Source organism: Kryptolebias marmoratus, linkage group LG2 (genome assembly GCF_001649575.2).
Source record: "Kryptolebias marmoratus isolate JLee-2015 linkage group LG2, ASM164957v2, whole genome shotgun sequence".
In the NCBI taxonomy this organism is placed as follows: Eukaryota; Metazoa; Chordata; class Actinopteri; order Cyprinodontiformes; family Rivulidae; genus Kryptolebias; species Kryptolebias marmoratus.
In genome coordinates, this window is record NC_051431.1 from 35257342 (window position 1) to 35275085 (window position 17744).

General features: G+C 40.8%; 1 protein-coding gene across 1 annotated transcript; it reads right to left on the reverse strand.

The window, feature by feature from the left end:
* Positions 1 to 3753: 3753 nt before the first annotated feature.
* On the reverse strand, positions 3754 to 17189 carry gdf2 (growth differentiation factor 2). The gene is made up of 2 exons (XM_017438402.2): positions 16835 to 17189; positions 3754 to 4670 (listed from the first exon to the last, which is right to left on the reverse strand). Exons 1-2 carry the CDS (start codon positions 17178 to 17180, stop codon positions 3754 to 3756), a joined length of 1263 nt encoding a protein of 420 aa, XP_017293891.1. The 5' UTR covers positions 17181 to 17189.
* Positions 17190 to 17744: the final 555 nt, after the last annotated feature.

The following is a 17744-nucleotide window of genomic DNA, read 5'->3' on the forward strand; positions in this document are numbered from 1 at the left end:
CAGAACCCTCAAGCTCCCAGGCCTCTGGTAGAGGACCCGAGCTCAGAGGATGAAACAAAGACCACCCGTGGAGGGTGAGAAGGGAATTTTTTTTAAATATATATATATATATATGTGTGTGTGTGTGAAGTTCATTTAATTTTTTTTTTATTTTGTAAAAACACACAGAGACGAAACCACGAGTCGTCATTGCCTTTATTGACTTCTGAGGCTATTCAACACTGTTTTTGAGGGTGAACGGAAAAAAAAGGCCTCAGCAGTCACCTGCAGACCATTGGGACTAAGAATTTTTATAAACCTTTATTTTATTCACAATGGAACATATTAAACATATGAAATATTGACTCTAAGAAACTGTTTTACAGCTTACCACTAACTGCCTCTATACCCTGATAGTCACAGTTTTACTGCTTTCATAGCAGCACAACGGCTTAGTGGTTTGCACTGTTGCCTCACAAGGTACTGGGTTCAAGCCCTGGGTTGGACCTCAGGTCTTTCTGTGTGGAGTTTGCATGTCCTCTGTGTTTGCTTGGGTTTACTCCAGGTGTTCTGGTTTCCTCCCACAAGCTAAAAACATGGATGTTAGGCTGCCTTCAACCCCAGGCCTCCTGTGAAAAAGAGATCTGTGATCTCAATGGGACTTCCCTGGTTAAATAAAGGGTAATAATAACACATGAAGGACTTTTTTCAGTTCACACAAGTGCTATTTGGACTTTCTTCAACACCATCTGCCTTCTAAATATATAAATATAGATCACTTTATGAAATAATGGTTTAAACCGTACCATGTGTGTTTGCTTTGGATGTGGGTCAAAAAGCTACAACAAAACATGTCAGTATGTTTTGTTGTCACCAGATGGCACTGCTGCGACAGCATGGGGCAGAAAAGCATATTTTAGGAGTGCAGAGGAAGCGATAACTAAGCAGTTCTGTAATGGTGCCTGCCGTGATAGCACATTTGCAATAAGGTTTGTAAGTTTACAGGCTGTCTCCTTATTTTGTATACAATAGCAGACTTACAACATCAGAAAGCTTTTTGCAACACTTATGATAGAACCCACACATTCCTTAAAACCTGTGTAGCAACATTTAATGACCATTGAAAGCGGGTTTACCTCAAAATAAAAAATAAAAAATAAATTTAAAATAAACAATCAGTAGTGGATGTGGATCTTAAATACAAGAATTTGCACTTATTATCATGACAGTAAAATTTATTTTCATAAATTTTACAATGCATTTTGATGACCTTTAACATTATGTAGTTCATGAACTAATGATGAAAACTAACAAACCAATATACAGTAAAGCCAAGCTTTTTATATACACATTACAAGAGTTAAACAAAAAATGTAATTGTGTCTCTGTTCTCTGGTTTCCTCCCTGCTAATATCAACATTTTAAATGCTACAAAAATAATACATATACCATAAGCAGAAGTCTCTTTGAGCAATTCACAAATCAAACATTGCAATAGCAACCTCCAAAAAGAAATCATTGTTTGAAATGGACATTATGATATGAAATGTGGTAGAAAAATAAAACCTTTATTCCAATTAAAGGATCCTACTGCTCTCCCACTGGCTGCATAAAGCATCTGGCATACCCTGTAAAGAAGTGTTTCCCAAATTTTTCAGGTTTTAACCCACAAAATAAGTGGTAGACATTCGTGACCCCGACTATTGCAAATTGAAGTGTACAAGCATGGCTAATAAGGCATTGGACAAGGGTGTCATAAAACCCCAAATAATAGACCCTCCAGGATTTTGTGATGTTGCGATCGCAACTATTAACGCAAAATCAAGCAAACACCGCAAAATCACAACTTTTTGCAACTTTGCCCAAAACACCGCAACTTTAACCCAATATTTATTGTTTCTAAAGTGATTCGCCACCATTTCTGCAGTCTAGTCTTTTCTTTGTGGGTTTGTGTAGTGTGGAATACAAAATAACCCCAAATAACTCACGAAGAAGACATGTGACGTCACTTCCTGCGAAGCGAAAATGTGCGCTAATGCTTCACATTTACCCACAAAGATTTCAGCAAAGGACCGCGCAAACAGTTTCCTACCCAGCTGCACGAGAGTGGGGGGAAGCTGTTTTGCACGTCCTGCAGTGTAATCATCGAACATAAACGCATCGACAAACACTTTGTGTCTGCAAAACATGTGAGGAGAGCTGCAGACGAGGGACAATCTAGTCGACAAATCACCATGACACGGTTTTGATCCTTTTGATAATGTCAATGTTTGTTTGTAATTATCTTACAAAACTAGTAAGTATTTTTGATTTATATATTAAAAGTTATGGTTGTTTATTGATTTTAGTAAAAAAAAAAAATCAACTTTTCATAGCAACTTTTAGGAAAATGCACTGCGAAATCAGGCATTTTAGCCTGCAACAATCACAAAAAATGCCCGCGAAATCCTGAAGGGATTGAAATAACCATTAAAACCATTTTTATATAAGTTTATGACTTCTTGTAACAAATGCCAAAAAATATACTTTTAGCATAATTTTAAAGCTTGGTTTTATTGTTGAACATCATTTCAAGACCCAAAATGGGGTCCAGACCCCAACTTTAAGAACCACTGGTATAAAGAATTTGAAAAGGTGACCTCCAGAATTTATGAACTTCTCTTTTGAGTTTGACTTCCCATTTTGGTCTTTCTGGAAACAAATTAGAGTTGCAAAGCACTAGGTGAAAGCTGACCGGACAAAATTGCACGCGTTTGAGAATATCTGCTAAGTTATGCAGATTTTCAGAAGGACCACTAACGAGTAAGAGTGCACAGAGTTACTAATTTAGTCAAATGAGAGACCTTGGCATTTTTGATAGCCTAGCTTTTGGAGCTAGCATCAAAACATCTGCATCAAACTGATACCAGACAATAACAATTTTTTTTTCCTCACACTCTTGACAGAAGGAGGCACTCACTATAGTGAGTGATTGTGTATGTGTGCGTGTGTGTGTGTATATTTGGCTTGAATTAGCATGTATGTAGTTGGCTAAATTCACACTAAACCAGATAAATTTAAAGAAAACTTGTAATATGTGTTTATTATGTGTTATAAAGTACACTGGTGTACATGAAAATGCTGGAGCAGTAATAAGATTTAGTTGTATTGAATCCTTAAAAAAAAAATATATATATATATATTATTTTTTTAATTAAAATATGTTTCTCTGTTAAGGAAAAAAACTGTCTACATAATTCTCACAAAAATACTGGAATACCAATGCCATGCCACGAGGTGGTGACAACATACAATTTAATAACATATCAGAATAAAGAGGGGGAACATTTTTAGCTCGGCTGCAGATTCTCCCAAAACTTTTTTTTTCCTTTTAAATTGTTTACAATTTCTATTTAGATAATAACCATTTCAGCACACAATCAGTGTTTAATTGTGACAACATCAAGTTAAATCAGATTGTGATTTTTGAATGTGGACTAAAGGACAAAATACACAGGTGCAGTATGAAAAACATAAAAAATGATGGCAATTAATATTATTTTATGTTGTTGTAGCACCAGTTCATGTTTAAAATGGATAAGAAAAAAAACTTTTTTCCAGATATATATGACGGCAAATCCTGTCTTTATAAAGACAGGTTATTCTGGTGAGAGAAGATAAAAATTAAGCTTCCAATAATGCACTGTGGTGTTTCTAGTGTGATTTTATCTTAAACTGAATGAAAGTAAAATTTGGAACCATTCTTGTTTTTCTTTTTAGTACCATTCACCCTGATTACCTGCAGCCACACTCTGCCACCTTCATCTCCTCATAAAGGTATCTTATAGTGATGTGCCCGTTCTCCTGATACATGACTGTAATGGGGTCAAGTTTAATGGGGACACAGCAAGCCATGTTGGCCTTCTTGGGATCTCTGAGGTTCATCAGAGTCTGGATGAGGGCATGCTTTGATGGGGTTGATTCATCTGTCAGTGGGTGGTAACACTGTCCTCGACATTCAAAAGCATCATATTCTGGAGGTGCCACAATCCAACTGTCCCAGCCAATGTCTTTAAAGTTGACTTTGAGCGAGGTTCGGTGGCAGAACTCCAGGTCCGCCTTCCTTTTCATTCTGAGTGAATGCTGAGCATCAGGAACCTCATTTAGAAGTTGATTTTCTCTGTTCCAGTCAGCCCCCTTGTGAAAAAAGGTTTCTTCTTCATGAAGTATTATCTTTTTTAGTTCCTGCTTCACCTCTCTCCTCCTGCTGCCAAAGTTATCCAAAAAAACTGTTAAGGCGGCTGAAGTATTATCTCCAACAGATAAACTCACGTTTAAGCATCTGGCTACCTTCTTTCCTTTTTCAGAGGGGCTGCAGTCTGTTGTATCCACCACTACATCAAAAACAGTTGCTCCTTGGCCTGACTTAATCCAGTTTTGAACTGTGGTGGTCACATCAAATGTCACCCATGTGCTCTGGGAGACGACCACCTCTTTGCCATCCAGCAGTTTTGTAAGGGATGTGAAACTGTTGCCATCAGCTTCATAGACTTCAATTGGTGCTTTGACACTGTGACAGGTGACCTCTGACCTGGCATCTGGGAAGAAGAGTAGCTGGAGTTCAGCACTGATAATCTTCTCATGGTTGGGGATACTGACATTGAACTGCAGCCTGTGACTGGACTTCATGCCATTTAATATTGAAAGAATATCTGTTGAAGAGAAAAGAAAAGATGAGCTATCTGAAACATCTAAAAAAAAAAATTATTATTACATGGCAAAAAAAAAAATTCAGACTTTTTTAAAATTGATGTTCTCAAATTATATAAAAATTGTAGATTTTTAGAGTACTGTAAGATTTTTTTTTTCTTGGGGGGCAAACAAAAGAGCTTTTAATCCACAATACAAAGTGAAAATGATTATTTGTCATTCTGACGGGGTCATCTGTGTAAAAGTTATGAACAATCAATATCTTAATTGTTGTAAATGGCTTTTTGAACAACCTCTAATGCAGAGGTGTCAAACTCCATTCCTCGAGGGCTGCTTTCCTGCATGTTTTAGATGTGTTCTTGCTTTAAAACACTTGGTTTAAATGGATGACTTGTTGCCATGCTCCTGGAGAACTTGATGATTTGATGAGGAGGTAAGTAAACCAATTGAATCAGGTGTGTTGGAGCAGAAAAACCTAAAACCTCCAGGACGGCGGCCCTCAAGGCCTGGAGTTTGACACCTGTGCTCTAATGGAAGAATAGTTTATGCATGAATAAACTGAGATGCTACACTGTAAAAAATGACTGTGGAATTTACATAAAAACTATGTAAAATCACAACAGGAAAATACTGTAAACTGGAAAGCATCTTTTGCTTAATTTACGCTAAAACCTTTGTAAATTTTGAAACAAAATGTTTATGCTGTTTTTACAACAATATGTGTGTATAATCAAATGTATTTGTTGAAACTACAAATGGTGGTTAAAAAAACAAGAATTTTGTAATACTTATAACAAAACAATTCTGTTAATAAGGCATTCAAATACTGGAAAAAACTATAGTTTTTTTCAGTTTTGAAAATACAAAAAAAAGGAAAGTCATTTTACAAGTTTACGCTGTACTTTTTTTAAAAATAAATTTTGTTCAATAATATTGCATTGTGAATCTGAGATGTTGCCTATTTATTAATGTATAAAATATCAAATCCTAAGAACGTATAGATATTTTTTGTCCAAACCATAATACTTGTATTAGTCTTTTACTGTAATACAAAGTAGCTTTCTATTTAAATCGATTTTTAAAAATGATACTAACCTAACGGGGCCACCACTAACATATTAGTCTTTAAATTGTAATCGATACTTAGCCTGCTAGCTTGTTGATTTAAAAAAAAAAAATTAAACATTTGAGCACAGTGTTTCTACTATATTACCAGTTTGGCTGACGTCAATAACGAGCCAGAGCTGATACTGTCTGTGGACAATTGAAGAGCATAGAAAACATATTCAGACTATTTTTAAAAAATTGAGGACAAGTCTACGATTTTTGCACCATCTGTTTGTGGGTCTTTGGCTGTTCAATCGACAAATTAAACATTCGCATGGTAAGCTTCACATTTACTTTTCTTCGGAGATCTACGGAATATGTGGGCTGAAAGCACATGTTGCAAGTTAGTTCCAGTCCCTGTTGAAGACTACTCGATCAGTGTATGATAGCTTAGGTTAACTGAAATCACAGACTGTTAGGATCTGTCTGGGTCAGTTCTCTGTCTTTCAAGTGAAGCCGTGTGGGTGGGACAGGTGGCTGCAGGCACAGACCTGCAACGTGTTAACGCTTGTCAGTCTGTCTCTTTAAGATACCCTAGTATCACTAGTGAGATCACAAGCATGTGCCACTGCTTCTCTGTAGAGAATGTAGGAGAAACGTGCTACAGACTGACACTTAAAGTGAGACGGACATGTATGTTTTATCTCTCCAACTTCAGTGACGTTATGGGTTGTTAGGACTCTGCTTTTTTTCATGTTTGATGAAATAGCAGCCGTTCAACCGGGCTTTTTTAAGATTGGTGAAGAGTGTGTTATTAAAGGACAAACACTGTGGAATTCCCAGTACCAATGTAGTTGTGAGTTTTTGACTGTCCTAAGGAGTTAGCCGCCTCCTCTCCACCTTTAAACACAACCCAAGCGTTACACGGACCCTCAGTAATCATCTAGATGCCACTAATCAACGTCACCAATCTACTCCTGGGTATGCAGTCTGTTTCTCCTCCACCAGATGCAGCCATCGCTCCACTCGCCACTCAATCTATGTTTTCCACCCGTAATATCACTTCTCCAAATCCTGAGAAATTTTCTGGAGAAGTAGGTAGTTGTGAGGTAGTTGTGGGGGGTTCCTTTTTCAGTGCAACCTCACATTTAACCGGTCAACCCCACTGTTTTCCACACGATAACGCCAAGATTTCCTTTGTCCTCGGCCTGCTCACAGGCGGAGCTTTAAAGTGGGCGGAGGCTCGTTTTCAGGGTTCCTCCGGTTTCGGTTGCTCTTATACAGAATTTGTAAACAAATTTATATTAGTCTTCTGCAAAGACCTTAATCAGACCTCTTTGTCCCGCCAACTATGGTTGCTGAAACAAGGTCAGAAGACAGTAGCAGATTTCTCAATTGAGTTTTGCACCCTGGCCGCAGCCTCCGGGTTCAACCCGTGTGCACTTAAGAGTGCTTTTTTCCATGCCCTGAACGAATCTTTGAAGGACGAATTCATTCCTCTAGATGAGCCTAAGACCCTCGACGAGCTAATCTCCCTGGCTACATGTATCGACAACCGCTTAAGAGAATAGAGGAACCAACGGACCACATAACCCACCAACCCAACTGAATTTTCGTTCCAGAAGAGAAAAGCAGTTCAACCTCCACCCAGATCGCCATCTCCCAAACCAGAGCCCATGCAGATCGGTCGGACATGTTTAACCTCTGAGGAACAACAGTGGCGTAGGGAGACTAATTTATGTAATTACTGTGGTTCTGCCGGGCATTTCATTGCCACCTGCCCCATGCGCCCAAACTAGTAGGTCAGCCAGTGTGAGTGGGGCAATTGACGGACCAATCCTTGCCCCCTAGATTCCTTCTCCCGACTACCCTTCATGTCAATCATGATTCTATTCCTCTGTCGGTATTTATAGATTCCGGTTGTGAGCAAAATTTAATCGATCAGTATCTAGTTAACCAAGCCAACATAGAAACGGTTCCCTTCTTGTCAACCATGATTATATTCCTCTCTCAGTATTTATAGATTCTGGTTGTGAGCAAAATTTAATCGATCAGTCTCTAGTTAACCAAGCCAACATAGAAACCGTTCCCCTGTCTGTTCCTTTGCGTGTATCAGCTATTGACGGGAAAGTCCTTCCACGTATCACACACAAGACCAAACCCCTACAGTTAGTTATTTCCGGCAATCACCACGAGACCATCTCCCTGTTTGTTTTTCCCATTTCTCAGTTCCTCATTGTCCTAGGTTTTAACTGGTTGCAACAACATAATCCACACCTCGACTGGTCAGAATGCTGAATAGAATCATGGTCAACTAACTGTCTCTCCTCCTGTTTGCAGTCTGCCGTTCCTCCAAGCCCGTCCCCTGTGAACTCAGAAGAAGGGGACCCCATTCATTTGTCTCTGATCCCTGACATGTATCACGATCTCAGACAGGTATTCAGTAAAAACAAGGGCACATCCTTGCCGCCACACCGTCCTTATGACACTGCCATAGACCTCCTTCCTGGTGCACCTCTTCCATCCAGTTGCCTGTACAACATTTCTCATTCCGAACGTCAGGCAATGGAGAAATATATCAATGAGTCACTAGCCACAGGTATCATTCGACATTCATCCTCCCCACTGGGGGCGGGCTTCTTTTTTGTAAGCAAGAAAAATGGCTCACTCTGACCTTGTATAGACTACATGGGGCTTAATAAAATAACCATGAAAAATAAATATCCACTTCCACTCATTGCATCCGGTTTTAAACCGGTTCAGGAAGCCACCATTTTCTCAAAGTTAGACCTCTGTAATGCCTACCACCTTGTCCGAGTCTGCCAGGGGGACAAATGGAAAATGGCTTTTAAGACTCCCATCGGTCATTTCAAGTATCTGGTCATGCCCTTTGGTCTCTGCAATGCCCCTGCTGTTTTTCAGGCCCTCATAAATTACATTCTCTGTGATTTTTTAAAAATATATATTTTTGTATACCTCGATGATATTGTAATTTACTCCCAGAACCCAACAGATCACCAGAGACACATTCGTTTGGTCCTCCAACGTCCTCTCAAGAATCGCCTATTTGTCAAGGCTGAGAAGTGCAAGTTTCATAAACCATCCATCATGTTCTTGGGAAACATTCTCGAGAGCAGACAGGTTTGGTCAGATCCGGAGAAAATCAAGGCGGTCCTAGACTGGCCCAGACCCGAGCCCAGGAAACGGTTACAACGCTTCTTAGGATTCGCAAACTTCTATTGCAGATTCATCCGCAATTACAGTCAGACTGCCGCCCCCCTTGACCGCTCTTACCTCCACTAAAGTCACTTTCTCCTGGACTCCTGAAGCTAACATCGCCTTCTCTCAACTTTGTTGGTCCTGACCACAACAAACAGTTCATCCTGGAGGTGGATGCTTTGGACACTGGCATTGGTACCATCCTGTCTTAGTGTTCCTGCCCCGATGGAAAAACTTCACCCATGTGCTTTTTTTTCCCCGTAGACTATTTCCACCCGAGAGGAATTACGACGTGGGGGATAGGGAACTCCTTGCAATCAAGCTCGCCCTTGAGGAATGGCATCATTGACTGGAGGGCACAGAACATCCCGTGCTGGTCTGGACTGATCACAAGAACCTATCCTACCTACAATCAGCCAAGCGCCTCACTCCACGCCAGTCCCATTGGTCTCCATTTTTCTCTCGTTTTAATCTGTCCATTTCCTTCCGTCCAGGTTCTAGAAACACCAAGCCCGATGCCCCGTCCCACCAATACTCACCTGATCTCTCGAACAAGGCTCCTTCCCTCATCTCCCCGCCCAGCTGCACCATTGGCACTCTCTCCTGGGAGATTGAAGACATTGTCCACCAAGCCCAACTGAGCGAACCTGATCCCGGCTCTGGCCCACCCAATCATATCTACGCCCCGTCTTCAGTCCGTTCTCGTCTGATACACTGGTTCCATTCTTTGAAGTTCTCAGCTCACCCCAGAAGCAGTAGGACCATCTCCCTCATCTCCCGTCGATTCTGGTGGCCATCCTTACATAAATATGTCAAGGAGTATGTTTTACAAGGCAGCAAACGCGTTAACAAATACATCATTGAATTTCATGCCTTAGCATCTAAGAGTGGGTGGAACAACAAAGCGCTTTGTGACGCTTTCTAAAAGGGATTAAACGATCTGATTAAGGATGAACTCTCAACCAGAGATCCTCCCAGGGGTCTGGCCGAGTTAGAATCATTGGTGGCTCGAATTGACCAAAGGCTTTGTGAAAGGTGGCAGGAGAGAGCTACCAAGCAGCCTAGTCGGATTATGGTCAATTCTCCCAAGTCGTGCCCAACGCCTGGTCGACCTTCTCCCCCTCAGGAGCCCATGCAGATCGGTCGGTCCAGATTGTCCACATCAGAGAGGGAACGGGAGATGAGGGACGGACTCTGCTTCTACTGTGGCGGCACGGAACATCAGCTTTGCGTGTGTCCAGTTAAGAGGTCAGTACCTTCAGGGATTAGAAATGCTCTGTTCAATCAGAGGAGAGCAGCTAGCCCGTCTCGTTTGGTTACCTTACAAGCACAGATCCTAGTTAATGAACGACCTTACGCCCAGGCAGTTTTTGTTGTCTCTTGTGCGGACACCGAGTTTATGGATGCTAGATTAGCCTGGTCACTCAAGCTCAGATTAAAACAAAGTACGAGGTACTCTGAGGTTTAAGATATTGACAGTCATGTTCTTCATCAGGTCGAGCTCGAGACTGAACCAGTCAGACTGATCATAGGGGGAAATCACCATGAATCCATCACATTTTTAATAATCAACTCACCTGACATCCCCATCATCCTGGGCGCCACCTGGTTATGTCTCCACAACCCACACCTTGACTGGACTCGTGGAGAGGTGCTGGGCTGGAGCTCTCACTGCCTGTCGACCTGCCTCCAAGGCGCAAAGACCACCGAAGCAACCAGCTCCAAACACCTACAAGAGGAACCGGACATGTCACAAGTTCCGGAACAATACCATGACCTGAGAGGTGTTTAGCAAACATCGAGCCACCTCTTTGCCGCCTCATCGACCTTACGACTGTGCCATTGATCTTGTGCCCAGTACTTGTCCTCCCAAGGGTCGATTGTACTCCCTGTCCTGTCCAGAAGAAAAAGACATGAGAAACTACATCAGTGAGGCCCTCAAAGCTGGCATCATCCGTCCATCCTCTTCACCGGCAGGGGCAGGGTTCTTCTTCGTCGGCAAGAAAGATGTGACCTTACGTCCACTTTCGGAGCCTCAATGACATCATGGTGAAGAATCGCTACCCTTTACCCCTAATGAACACCACATTTGAACGCATTCAGGTGGAAGGGACTCATCAAGGATGTCAAAGAGTTTGTAGCAGCCTGTCGGGTCTGTTCCCAGCCCAAGCCTTCATGGCGACCTCCTGCAGGCCTTCTCTATCCTCTCCCTATACGTCATCGCCCATGGTCCCATATCTCCATGGACTTTATTACTGGACTACCACCTTCTGAAGGTACCACCATACTCACCATTGTCTATCGCTTCTCTAAAATGACTCACCTGGTTCCGCTACCCAAGTTGCCCACGTCTAAGGAGCTTAGCCAGATCTTGGCGAAGGAAGTGCTTAGGCTCCACGGCCTACCCTCTGACATCGTCTCTGATCGTGGACCCCAGTTCATCTCACGTTTCTGGAAGGAGTTTTGTGGGCAACTAGGAATCAAGGTGAGCCTCTCCTCTGGATTTCACCCACAGTCGGATGGACAGTCGGAACGTTGCAACCAGAAGGCGAAACTCAGAATGCTCTGTGAGCAGGACCCAACAAAATGGTCACCTGCACTCCCTTGGGTTGAACACGTCCGCCCAGTTCCTCAATGGGGGGCCGGTCTATACCGTACGTCGCCTTCTCAAATCCAGACACTGGGGGAGGTCCATCCATTTCCTGGTCGACTGGGAGGGGTATGGTCCGGAGGAGCGGTCATGGGTATCTGCCCACCACATCATTGATCAGTCGCTCATAAGGGTCTTTCATCATGCCCACCCTGAACAGCCTGGTGGTCCTTCGGGTGTCAGACCTTGAGGAAAGGGTACTGTAATGATCTCATCTGGTATCCTACATCCTTGATGGATACCAAGTCATTCCACTGAAGCATAGTATTGTGGCAAAATAAAGTCAAAATGAAGCTAATGCTTCTCACATTGTAAATGGTTTACATTGACATTATAGGTGTGACAAGGTACATGTCCCTGTTCTAAGTGTGTGTATTATATATTTTTTCCTTTTTTGTTTGAAGGTGACACTTTTTCTTCAGCGCAAGTATGAGTGACTCAGAGCCAACCTTCTTAAATGATGCCATCATGGAAGTCTTACCAGAACTTCCAGCAGTAACCAAAAACATCCTAGAAGAGCACTTGCAGTCCATTGGAGTGAAAACTTATGATAATCTACGCTTCATAGAGGAGGTTGATTTGATGACTGTAGTAAGACCTGTACAAGCCAGAAAAATTCTTACTGTTTGGAAAAAAGTAAGTAAGAAGACCACAAAGTGTCCTAAGCAGACACAGAAACCTTTTAATATTGTACAGTGTGATTTTCCCCCCCTTTTTCTATATTTAAAAACCAGACTCCAGAGAACAGCTCACTTTCGTCTGTGGAAGCCTCACCTGCCCAATCTTGTCACAGCTTTCTGTTTCACCTCGAAGTTCATCATCATCAACCTCTTCCAGCAGCTCTTGACTTGACACACATTGGGAGGACAGCTTTGAAATTCCATGGACTAAATTTCCTGAGGAAGTGATGCATTATTTGGAGACGGGGAAAAGGCCATGTCCAAAACTGAGGAGGCAGATGGCCCAGATTGTTGTGACTGAGATGATGGAAAAATGCCCTCAAGTAGGTAAGAAGCATTCAACTGACATTGCAAAAAAAAAATGATTGCAAAATATCCCAAATCTTTGCAAGATGTAATAGAGGGTAATATTGTAGGCACAGGCTACTATTCCCTCATCAAACAGTTGCAAAACAGAATTGAAAATGTGAGGCGCACTTCAGCACCCAAAATAAGAAAATAGACTGTCCTCAGATTAACTCTGATGACACAGATGAGATCCCATTAGAAGAGAGAGCAGCAATGCAGGACACTTATGGATGCATTAAATGATTAAATGGGATGTAAAATTTCTGCCTCATGAAGAAACTCAAGAAAGCCAGCAGCAAAAGATGGAAAAACTCAAGGTGATGTTTCAACAGTCTGATGCCAATCCAGAAGAGGTGAAATGTCTTATAAAGTCCACTTTTTACACACAGTGCCAACATGGGTGGCTGCTCACAGGATGTGAAAGAGTTGGTTCTGCTTCTACTCAGCTACTTTGATGAAAAGGGGAGGAGTCCATCTTCTTCTATGTAGATGAAACAAGTCTGTCAGAAGACGTCCAACTGGAACAAGTGGCTTTGACATCAGCCATCATTGTCTGTGGTAAGCCTGTTTCGTATGTGTTTTATTAAATTGTGCTACTATTGGAATCTGTCATGTCAGTATAACACTTCTTAGTCTACCCTGCTCAATAATTTGTTCATAGGACAGTCGTGCTATTCCTCAACAAGGTACATGCTGAGTCTGGATCAGACCCTTATCAACACAAACATCCCCTCCTTCATTTCTGCATTGTGCCTAATGTTCAGGAGCTACTACTGTTTTACCATCCATTATCTATCTGAGCTGGCTTCAACTCTGGAATCGCTCTGCGATGGCATTTATTCTCACCTGAGAGCGGTTGGTGTCGCACACAAAACAGTTTGATGTAAACACCGTTTCTCGCCGGGCAGTTTATTGTGTGACACAGAGTACGTGTTTGCAGTCATAAAACTTTTTCTTTGCGTGGACATGTCCGGCGGATGTCCACTTCGTGTCCGCATTGAGTCTGCCTCGAGTACACGCAGACCTTCGCAGAGTGAAGTATGCCAGAGTATGTGGGGGCCCTTTACGTTGGTGCAGTATTCTCCAAAAAGACATGTGGCTGTTTTGTTTCGCTTAATGCACTTTATAGTCTGGTGCGCCCTATAGTGTGGAAAAATACAGTATTTTCAATTTGTAATATGTAACATGCTTATAATGGTCTTTATTTTATTTTTTAACAGGTGTTTTTTTCTTGATAAACCCAGAAAAAGCGTAGTCTCAGCGTGAACCCTCGAGTCCTCACCCTGATACAGGAGCTCTCCGATCACCAGTGGTGTGACACATAAATAAGGACTCTTTCTGTGGACTCTTTATTCATCAAAGAGGTACTGCAAGTTGTTGCTTTGTGGACTGTTTTTAGAAAAAAAAGGTACTGCAAGTTTCTGCTTTGTGGACTGTTCCTTGGAGAAAAATTGCTTCAAGTTCCTGCTTTAAATCCACAACAATTTGTATTATGGTAATCAAAGTATAGGTAGTTTTGTTATCGTTTTTGTTAGAAGTGTTAAGGTAGTGGTTCCCACAGATTTTCTTCTGGGCCCCCCTATGGATTACAATTAATCCACCCCCCCACCCCCCAAAAAAAAGGAAATGAAATCAACTGGGCATACACATCCTCTGTTTAAAGTTAGTTTCTCTCATGTGATGTAAATGATTTCCTTCACACCTTTCTTCACACCATCTGCCTTCTCTGTCCAAAATATGAGGATTTTCTTCCTCAAAAAAGTGTCCCTTATCCTTGAGGTGTAGGTGTGTCTGTGGAGAGGCTGTTTGGTTTCTTCAATATAGAGTTCTGGAAATTTCTTGTAGTACTGAACTGCAGACACCACACTGCTCAATATGTGTTTGGATATTTTGTCCTTAGGATGGACCAGCCTGTTTCTGAGAGTTCTGTTTGGTTAGAAATGCACCGGGTTGTTGCTGTTTTCAGAAAAAATCCTTCTGAGTTTTTCAGATACTCCAGCAACATAATGGATGAGGGACACTGCCATCTCTTGCATCCCACTTCAAGGACAAAGGACACTCCTCCTCTGTCCTCTTTTCGACAGAGAAGACTGATGGTTGGGGGGTGGGGGTGNTGGGGGTGGGGGGTGGAAGCCATTTCCTTCAAATGAGAGAAACTAACTGTAAAAAGAAGACAAGATCTCAGATTTCAGCTTTCTAAAACCAACAAAAGAGCATTGACTCTTTCTGCTTTTAAACTCTGAAAAGACAGGTTGTGGGTTTTTTGTTTTTTTAAGGCCCTGAATATCTTGGGAACAAACTTTGCTGCCTTTTACTTTCTCCGGATGAGATTAATTTGGCTTCCAGTTCTAATGTAAAGACCTTGTTGTTGTTTTTAATCAGGAGATGTCTTTTAATCCCTGCATTAAAAATGTTACCAGGTCTGCTTTCCTTCACACACGTAATATCACTAAAATTAGAAACATCTTGTCTTAAAATGATGCTGAAAAACTGGTCCATGCATTTATCACATTTAGGCTGGACTATTGTAACTCGTTATTATCTAAGTGTCCAAAAAAACTCTTTGTCTTCAGTTGATCTAAAATGATGCTGCCAGATATTTCTCCAGTTTTAGCTTCTCTCCTTTGGCTCTCTGTCAAATTCGGAATAGAATTTAAAATCTTACTCCTAACATACAAAACTCTCAACAACGAAGCTCCTTCTTATATAAAAGAACTTACTGTTCCATATTTTCCTAACAAAGCACTTCGCTCTCAAACTGCGAGTTCACTTGTGGTTGCTAAAGGTAGAATGGGAGGCAGATCTTTCAGTTATCTGTAATAGTCTAGTGTGGCGAACCCAGAATACAGACTCATATTGAGCTGAAAAAAACTGAAACAGAACAAAAAAGGAAAACAAAAAGCTGACGTGGCAGCAAAAAAACAAGCACCAAAAACTTACAAGCATGTGAGAAAAATCAGGAGCAAAAAACCATAGAACATGACTGACAAGGAGAAACACAAGGGCATGACAGTCAGAGCAAAATGACAGCAAGGAATGAACCAGCGAGAAATTAATGAAAAGAGACCCACACAGGAAACAGAACTACACAAGAACTTAACTAAATGCAGAATAAACAAGAAATAAAACAGATTTACAAAACAATGAATCTAATGCAAAAACCCCTCAAAAATACTTAAATCCATAACAGTTCTCAGGCTCCTCTCTTCTGGAACCAACTTCCAGTTTCTGTCAGTGAGACCGACACCCTGTCAGTCACTTTTAAGATCAGACTTAAGACTTTCCTTTTTGATTAATCCTATAGTTAGCATTGGCTTGGGTTTCCTGAGCTCTCACTTAGTTATGCTGCTATAGGCTTAGACTGCTGGGCACATTTCCTCAGTCTGCTGCTGTCTTTACTTGCTCTACTGTAATTATTTCTGTCATTAACATGTTTTTCTTTGTCTGGCTTCCTTAGATAGATAAGGTTTACTAATTGGTGCTTCATAATGAATGTAAATGTTTTTGTACAGTGCCCTGAGACAACTTTTGTTGTGACTTGTGACTCTATAAATAAACTAAATTGAATTTAGTTAAGCCTGATCCCCAGTTATTTTCTCTCTAATGGACACCTTCATTCCTGTAAATAAAGCCTCTTGTTTATTAGCCAGACAAATAAAGACCCTAACAGCTCTCCATAGGGGGATGGGAGTAAGTTTAATCTGAATGTGAATTTATCTTAAATAACATCTCAGTTTAAAACTCCACATTCTTATCATTCTTATCTGCAGTCCAAATATATATATATATATATATATATATATATATATATATATATATATATCCAAATATTACTTTCTGTAAGTTTCAATAAAAGTCATCTAGTTGTTTGATATATTTTGGAAACAGACACAGAAACAAACACACACACAGACGTGCAAAAACATTTTTGTTTGTTTTTTGTTTGTTTTTCAGCAGTGGGTCATATTATTCATTTACAAAGGATCTAGCACTATGATAATTTGTTCTAACCTCGTCTTTGTGTGTGCAGCAGTAAAAAGGGGAAATCTTCATGATATCATAGATAACAAAGGTCCAAAAAAGAGTTGAATAAATAAAAATCATTTAAAGAGAATTCAGAATAAACCTATGTTATCTTATCACCTGTGTAGCATCTCTGTTTTATCACAGACACATATTAAACCATGACTTCCCTTAAGTCCAGTTAAATTTTTTTGTGTACCTTGAACCATGAAGCTTTGTATGACATCAGACTGAGGGACTGCCAAACTGTCCAAGACATACTTGTTGTACAGCTCCACCATGAATTGAGGGGGTGAGATCCTGGTATGCTCCTGTGGAACAGCTGAAAGGTTGAGTTGTCTCAAAAAACTTTCCTTCATAGTTGCCAAAAAGTTTTCTTTTCTGGACTTTGTGTCTTCTTCTGCCAAAAAATCCTCTGACATCTTGTAAGATTTCTGCAGATCCTCGCTTTGAATGTCATTACTGAGAGGCTTACAGGTGCATGAGCTAAAACACACCACTAGAGTCAAACACAACTGGAACAAGAAGGTCTTGGAAGTACTCATTTTGAGAAAAGGTTGTGAACCACTAAGCGCACACAACATTTACCTTCTGAAAGCAGACGTTTTGGTAGCAAGATTTAATATCAAAGATCCCCAGTGCAAAAATCACAGTTCAGATGTCCACTCCCATGCTCCAAGAGGGAACAAGGGAACTCATGTCAACCAAAATAGTAGCTTGGTCATGCTTATCAATGTCATTACTGCCTGTTTTAAAGCTTTGTTTTTATTAGAAGGCTGGCTGCTAATGAAGTCACTGTAAACACTGGACAGTGATAACAAGGACGGCACTGGAAAATGTGAGGTTTCTGACACATATTTCCACAGAAGGCTTTATTTTCCAAAATGATGGTGAAATTGTGGCCTTAGATTGACAAGAAAATACATCATCTTAGGGGATATGACAACATGCAATGCAGCTAAGTGATTTAAAGTAATGTAAGAAATATGGGCTCAAAAACATTAGCTTAAACCTACAGCAATGATAAATCACAGGATGCAACAAGTCCATCTATACTAAAGATTATTTATAGCAGAAAATTATTTTATGCTGATTTTATATTCCTTTAT